The sequence below is a fragment of the Athene cunicularia genome (assembly GCF_003259725.1).
Source record: "Athene cunicularia isolate RWA chromosome 1 unlocalized genomic scaffold, athCun1 chr1_part1, whole genome shotgun sequence".
Taxonomy (NCBI): domain Eukaryota; kingdom Metazoa; phylum Chordata; class Aves; order Strigiformes; family Strigidae; genus Athene; species Athene cunicularia.
In genome coordinates, this window is record NW_020799091.1 from 128152978 (window position 1) to 128160987 (window position 8010).

General features: G+C 37.5%; 1 protein-coding gene across 1 annotated transcript in view; it reads left to right on the forward strand.

Annotated features, from left to right (window-relative positions):
* LOC113482293 (transient receptor potential cation channel subfamily V member 6-like) overlaps positions 1–6191 on the forward strand; it is a 29711-nt gene extending 23520 nt beyond the window's left edge. The window contains 4 exon segments of the mRNA XM_026852797.1: positions 26–92; positions 710–992; positions 1984–2076; positions 3549–6191. Coding sequence (XP_026708598.1) covers positions 26–92; positions 710–992; positions 1984–2076; positions 3549–3822 — 717 coding nt within the window. The 3' untranslated portion in view covers positions 3823–6191.
* The last annotated feature ends 1819 nt before the right edge of the window (positions 6192–8010 follow it).

The following is an 8010-nucleotide window of genomic DNA, read 5'->3' on the forward strand; positions in this document are numbered from 1 at the left end:
TCGTGGCTCTGTCTTTGCTCTGCAGATGATATTTGGAGATCTTATGCGCTTTTGCTGGCTCATGGCTGTGGTGATACTAGGCTTTGCATCAGGTGAGTCTACAAAAGGTAAACAGCAATATGTTACCACTGCCAACTTCTTCAATATGTATTAAATGTGTAGGTTTTAATTTATTCTCAGGTTGCCCTCTAAGTTAGCTGACAGAGGTGGTAATGATGTATAGATTCTATTTCTTTAAGCATGGTCACTTTCCCAGTACTGTTTTCTGTTCTCATGAGTTTGGTTTGAAATTCTTGCTCTTTCCAGGGTAACAGAAATTAGGACAATCCACGTAATTCCACATATATATGGCAAGGTTTAAAAACGTGCTGCATTTATATTTGTCTTTGGAAAAGGCGACTAACATACATACATTTATTGTATTATTGAAGAAGAAAATATCACTATTTTGAGAACAAATAAATAATCAAAGTAATTCTGACTAATTTTGTAATGGAGGCCAGTGGTTTCTAGTCAGGGGTTTGCTCTTGTTATGCTGGATACTGCTTTAGTATAGAAACACCTTCCCGGACCACTGTGTGTTGTCAGCATCTCTTATAGGACACTGTTGTTGCTTTTGGAATGTGATTCCCATTGTTAAACTATGGGAATTTCAATTTTAAATTATGGGTTAAACTCCTTTTTCTTTTCTTCCATTGCTCTCCTCTAGCTTTTTACATCATCTTCCAGACAGAGAACCCTGAAAACCTTGGGCAGTTCTACAACTATCCCATGTCCTTGTTCACCACCTTTGAGCTGTTCCTTACTATCATTGATGGCCCTGCAAACTATGATGTGGACCTGCCCTTTATGTACAGTGTGGTATACTTTGCCTTCGCCATCATTGCCACCCTCCTTATGCTCAACTTGTTAATAGCCATGATGGGTGACACCCACTGGAGAGTGGCTCATGAGCGGGATGAGCTCTGGAGAGCCCAGGTAATCTAGTTTAGGTGGTAGTGGGTTTGTTTTGAGTAAAGAAGGGGAAAGGTTGTCCAGGGAAAAATGCAATTACTGATGGTGTAATTACTTTGCCATCTGTGCTCTAAAGGAGGTACTTTAAAATCTTTCTTTGTCCTTCACTTTTCTCAGAGGTTAATCCAATAAGCCATGTTCTTTTAATTATGTTTTTTAGCTTCTGTGCATCAGCCACTAAATTTCTTCCGTCCTTTCTATATGCAGGATTACTCCTCTGCACATCTTTCCATGTGAAACTGTCGTCCAATATATCTTTGCTGTGTGGGTATTCCTACTTTATTTCAAATAGCAGCTAGAACACATACAGCCTTTCTTGTCCTAGCTATTCCTTACTCATGGAATCTCTTGTTAAATAGAATTAAAGTTGCTTCTTTTTTTACAAATCACATCTCTATGTAACTGAGAGTTAAATCATAGGGATTGACTGAGAGGAGATAGAATGCAAGGTAATGATTACAAGTAGGTCAGTAACATCTTTAGATCCATTAAAAGAAGTTGACCTGACTCTAGATCAAAATGCAAAATAATTCAAACAGATGAGTTATATAGCTGCTCAACAGGAAATCCATTTCCTACTATTTTTCTGTGTGAAAGCAGTAAGTCAAATAGTTAAATGTAGTTGTGTGGCTGCATTGGTAAGTTCTCATGGTAGTTAATGCAGATATAAATACTCTTCTCTAGCTTGCAAATTAATTACCATACTCAATGCCATTAGGTATAAAAGGAAAGAAATTTAACAGTTGAGCACTTTTACTTCCTCCCAACATGGCACAGTTAGGACTAAAATAGTGAATTGGTCTATAATAAATGGAGTATTGACTCTGATTTTTCTTCATTACATATAGAGCTGTAATGAAGTATGGTAACGTGTCAGTATTTATAAAACTGTTAATTTTGAAAGAGAGTCTGATTATTATTTTTTTTTTAATTCATCTGAGAGCTTTTCTTTTTTTTTTTTTTTTTTTTTTTTTTTTTGGAGCGGAAGCTGCCACGATGTCTCTGGCCTCGCTCTGGAATCTGTGGGAGGGAGTATGGGCTAGGGGACCGATGGTATCTCAGGTCAGTTCTCTTCTAGTGTGTGCATGTAAGGATCCCAGAAGAAGAAGAATCCAATGTATGGATGTTAATAAAGAGCCTTTCCAGTGGCCTGGGGAGGAGTGTTTGGAGTCTTTCCCTTCCAGAATACAGACCCCAATCTGTTTTCTGTCTGTGATTGATAGACAAACACTGTTCCCATCAGAAAGCCCTGCTGTGCAGTTCATTGTGAAATCAGATGATGTTTTCTAATCCAGCAGTCGCAGGAGACAGACCCCAGAAATGACGTCAGTTATAAGGCCTGAATTTTTCTTTCAAACTTTTTATAATAAGTATCACAAAACTTCACTGGTGTGCTTGGTTGTCTGTCCCTATCTATTAGATGCATGAAATGGCAAAGGCAGAATCAATTGAATAGGCAGGCATTCAGCCTCAATTAACTGCTTTACAGATTATCCAAAACCAGAACAGGAATAACTAAAGGCAAGATTTGTTTTCTTGTGTGAACCTAGTAACTATATTATACTTTGCAAAGGCTGCATCAGGTGACAAAGGCTTAAGTCCAGGATTTCAGTTTAGGCGCTGAAAGAACAAACAAACAGTCTGTAGTCTACATAACAATAGATGCGTTATTTTTTATTTTAATCAGTATTTATGCCAGGGTGAGAAAAAAATTAACTTTGGGCATGCGTCATTTCTAACTGCATCATCTTTTGCTTACAAAGCCAGAAGGGAGAGTGGTGACTATGAAATAGGACTTTCTGCAGGTTTTAGCAGAGAAATGAACCTTGTAGATTTTCAGGTTTTCTGGGCAGAACAAGCAGACCTAAAGTGGTACCAATATGCAAGACCTTCAGTCCAAGGTGCAAAATGTTACTTTGCAAGAGCAATATCCCAGCAACAATTCTTCACTGGATGCTATGAGAAGAAATGTTGGTGTGATTTAGTTCTGTCAAATGACATGTATGTTCACTGTATATAGTGTGGGACAGTACTTCAGAAGACAAGTTAGAAGTAATGTAGAGAAGGGTTGGTACAAGTGGAGCAGTTAAATAAAAATTCAGCAAAAGATAAATGACATCCTGAGGCTTGCAGCCATGGAGTATCAGAGGAGGAAAGAGAAGAACAATAGCAATGGATGAATATATTTGTATATAGAAAGGATCTGAACCTAGAATCAGGTAGGGTAGGTCTGCTGATAGCTTACAGATGGCAAAATGGAAAGGCCAAATCATGACTGGAAAATGAGTTAAAGGAAACCATGGGCAGATAAGGGTACTGAAGTCAATGATGGGGATGAAGATCTATGAGATAATTGCGTGCTAGCAGCTGCTAGCACCATGCCTATGATCAGTTTCCTGTTCCTGTGTAGATTTCTTGGAATATCTGGATCAGTAGTCATATTTTTGGGATAGGCTTACTTCATATGACTGATTTTGTTGAGAAACTGGCATGTTTCTACTTCATTCAGTTTATGTTTTTTAATCCTCTTACAGAGTTGAAGACAGGGTTGATCCCAACAAACACAAGCTGATGTGTTACACAGAAGCGTTTAAGGCTCAGGATAGGGATAATTATGACAAAGGTTTGGAGAAGCTAGAAATCAGTAGAGACATTCTGTACAAGAAGGAACTGTCTGCATTGTCATTGTCACGGAGCACATCCAGGACTAGTTCTCACCGTGGCTGGGAGATCCTGAGGTGCAACACCTTCCACCAGCTTCGTGGAGAAGTTGGTCATGCCATGGAAGAGGAGGTCTATGATGTCTAAGAAGCCTCTTTTTTACTCCACAACACAGATAGTTTGCCATAACAGTTACCTGCTGCAACTGTTCATATATACTCCAGCATGCTACACACATTTGTCAGCCTTGAAGAACTCTGCTGGTGAACAGTTCACAAACAGTTCATGGCATCTGTGCTAATGATATATGAATGAAGTCTTTTCTTTCCTACATTTAAGTGTCTTTGCTGTTGCACTGATACTTGCACCAAGCTAGTGGGCTTGTTGAGCTAAGGTCTGTTGTGGTTTGTTGTACTTTGTAACACCCTGCAGAAATGAGTAAAACGCCAGCAATGGGATTTCATCAATTTGTAAATAAGTGATCAGTAAGCCTTCTCCCAGACGCTTGCATATAGTATAATATCTTCCTCCAGTTTCACAAAATCCCAGTGCTCTCATAGCAAAGAGAGATGACTGAAGTTCTGTTTTATGATTTGGTACAGAACTGAAAAAATAAAACAACCTGTAGCTAAGCTCAGGAATGAAGACAGTTGCTGACACTGTGATGATTAAAAGGACTGTAACTACTTAGCTGGCATTCAGGGCCCTCTGAAGCACTGCAGTCTCAGCTGCATTTTCAACATTGCTATCTTAGTAGGACTGTTTTGTTTTGAGTTTGTTTTGGTTTGGGTTTTATTTTTTTTGGTGATGTGTTTGTTTGCTTGTTTTGTTTTGTTGTCACATGAATGCACTTTAAGCTTTTAAAAAGAAGTGACTGCTATTCCTGGGAGGATTTTGAAGGTTCTGAAGTAGGACCTTCTTTTCCTAATGAGACCACATATGACCTGCTGAGGTGTCTTTAGGCAGTGTGAAATTTTAGCAGAGCTGTTAATCTCCCAAGTGAGCTGAAGCTGGTCTTTTGTTTTCTGTGGAAGAGTAGGATTATGAACCATATTTCTCTGATTTATAACAAAGCTGTCAATGTTGGGTAGTGTGCTACAATTTAGCACTGAAAGAAATGGAGAGGAAATGTTGAGTAGAAAAATAAGAGCTATTGCAGATGCAGTTCAGAAACTTGTGTGCTCACGTGCTTGTTCTCTCTCTGAAAGTCTAAAACTATCCAGTAAACAACTGAGTCATCCACACAGTTCCCTTCCAGGCATAATGCTGTGCCAGTCTGTCAGTTTGTCATCTGCTTAGGACCACTTTAAGAAAAATGGAGAAATGTTCAGAGAAATGCAGGGTCATTTCAGGCTTTTTTTATATTCCCAGGGGTGTGGAGTTTCATTCCAGTAACTGAAGTGGAAAGCAATCCATGGTCTTCACATTTCTGTCCAACAGGGCTAGTAATAGAAACTTTGTTTTATAAAAACCCAAGGACTATTATCTAGCATTAGACTTTGAGCCAAATCACCCTGTGATAATCAAAGTAGATAATGGAAAAGCTCAATCCAGTGCATTTCTGATTTGTATTGAAATACCACCAGCAAACATATTCTACACCTCCTCTCTTGCAGGTGCTATAATAAGCATCATGACCTTTGCATTTATGTGTGTTTAATTTAAATGTCTTTCTCTTACTTGAATGTGTATTTATGCTCCAGTGAAAGACTGACAGAAGACTGTCACTGAAATTCAATTGCATACTTTTGAATTGACTCCTTTTGTTGCACTGAAAGTGTTTCCTGGTCTTGCTCACTTAAGTATTGTCAGTCTTTCCCAAAACCTTTGGATTTTATGCTGGTGGTCTATGGGGATGAGAACAATGTGTTACATTAACCAGAACTGTGAATCACTGCTGTAATTGTAGATGAATTTTCTGTCATAGTGAATATGAAGTAGCAGGTAGGGGAGAACTGATGGCTTCCCCCTCCTCCCCTTGCCCCCTAGTAGTCTTTTTACTAGTTTAGAAACCTGCAGAAATACTGTTAAGATGGAGCCACATACTGCCATTTCTACAAAAGCACTCCTCTTTGTGACATCATCATCTTTTAAAAGCTTGTTTGAAGTATAAGCTGTGTAAGCCCTGTTCTGATTTTGTGTTCTTCATCACTATAAACAATAATTAGAGTTTTGACCTTGAAACTCAAAACAACATATTGACATTTCAGGAGGCAGAACAGAATTCAGTTAACAGTGCTAGGTCTTTATAGATTTCTGTATCTGCTCTCCATAAAAAGAAAAGAAAAAAATCCAGTAGCAGATATTTTTAGTGATATGCCTTCTCTTGAAAAATTACTTTCTGTAAGAGTTAGCTTTCAAACTCCTTGCACAGAACCCATGCAGAGAACAGCATGAGAACTCTGTGATTTATTTCCTGTCTTTGAACTTGCCTAATGTAAATAAGAGAGAATAATTTGGGTTGGAAGGGACCTTTAAAGGTCATCTAGTCCAACCTCCCTGCAATGAGCAGGGACATCTTCAACTCGATCAGGTTGCTCAGATTGGTGTCACACCTGGCCTTGAATGTTTCTGAGGATGGGACATCTACTGTCTCTCTGGGCAACTTGAGCCAGTGTTTGACCACCCTCATCATAAAAAACTTCTTCCTGACCGCTATTGGAATTTGGCTTCCAGTTTCTTGAGGTGACTAGCACATTTAAAAAAAAAAAAAAAATTGCTGAAAAAATCATATACAAAAGGGGGCACAATATTTATCAATAGTAAATTATTCCCCAGTCAACTTTGCATATTCTTTTTCTTGATGATGACTGGCGTAGACTGTTTTTAGCACAGTTTATCTGATCTGGAGGATAAACAGATATAGAAGAAAATTTGAGGTGGGAAAAGTCAGCAGATACAATGGGCACAGCAGAAGTTGGAAATACTAAATTTAATATGTAAATGCTGGAATATCTACCCTCATCCATTAGGACATATACACATAGGCTGTGCCCATGTGAACCTCAGATGGTGAACTAATAGAAGGCACTAGACTAAAATTTGAGCTGGTTTAATGCTGTCTGGCTCATACTTGGAAAAATCAAACAACAAATCACACAAAGGCAAAGCACTTTTGCTGTAATATTCTGCATTAATATGCTGCTTCAGGATTTGCTTCAATTTTTGTATTTTACTTATATCCTAAAATTCTGAAACAGTATTGCTGCTCCTTTTTGTTGCAAGTTGTCTTTCCTCTCCCTCCTAATAATATTACAATAATTTCAAAGCAGACATTCATCCCCTCCCTGAAACTGCTAACCTCAAACTATCTTCTACCTTATTGAAGCATATTCTTAGTTTCTGATAATGTGATAAGAATTAATGTTTTGATCCAGTTGCTTGTTGTAAAATGAGAAGTATTTTACTGAAAATAAAAATTTTAAATATATGGAGTATGTTGTCTGCTTCTTTGTATATAAAAAAAAAATGCACGTGCCAATTTTAGTGTTTGTTTCTCTGGTAGCAGTCACGGATATTAACTGACAAATTGTTTGGGATTTTTTGATTAAAGCTGTTTTTCCACAGCAATCCACTTCAGTAATTTCCATATACAAAGTTTGTGTAGAGTTTCAAATACTGATTTCCATTTCAAAATAAGAACTATCAAGGCCCTTATTACTAAAGTCATTGAGTATTTAGTGAAAACTGCAATACAAGGTTTTTGGAGAAAAAGCCATATTTTCCTGTTGGTGGAATGACTTATTTTGGACAGTAAGGCAACAGTCCTTGCTATAGCTCCTTGCAATAAAATGCACATAGGTGCAGGGAGTTTCCTTAGTAATACACATGCAAACCAGGTACAGGTAGCCGAGTTTTGTGTGTAAAATCGTTTTGCTGAACTTGATGTTTACACCATTTCTTAAATGATTACTATGATTTCCTTTCTAGCTGGATAAGGACTTCATCTTATATTACACATTAAAGCAAACAAGGTAAAAAACCTGCAAGTCAGACTAGTGGGATGAATCTTGCTTAATGAATTCCCATAAACTCCTATTGAAGTGCATTTTGTACTCTTGAGGAACTCAGCTGTAAATAAAGGGTTTTGCTTGTTTATTAGATGTCAATAAAATTGATAATAAACACTAGTTTAATTAGACTTTCTATTTGCAGTTGTTTTTTCTCTTGGTTGCAGTATCTAACTTTAGTCCCAGTAATATGCACTATTTTTTCAGATTTTTATAATAAAATAGCATATCCATCCTTATCTGTCTTGTATAGAAGTAAACAAAACAACATTTTATGTTGATTTTTTTGAAGCTTTCTAAATGGGAATAAACCAATCCAACAGAA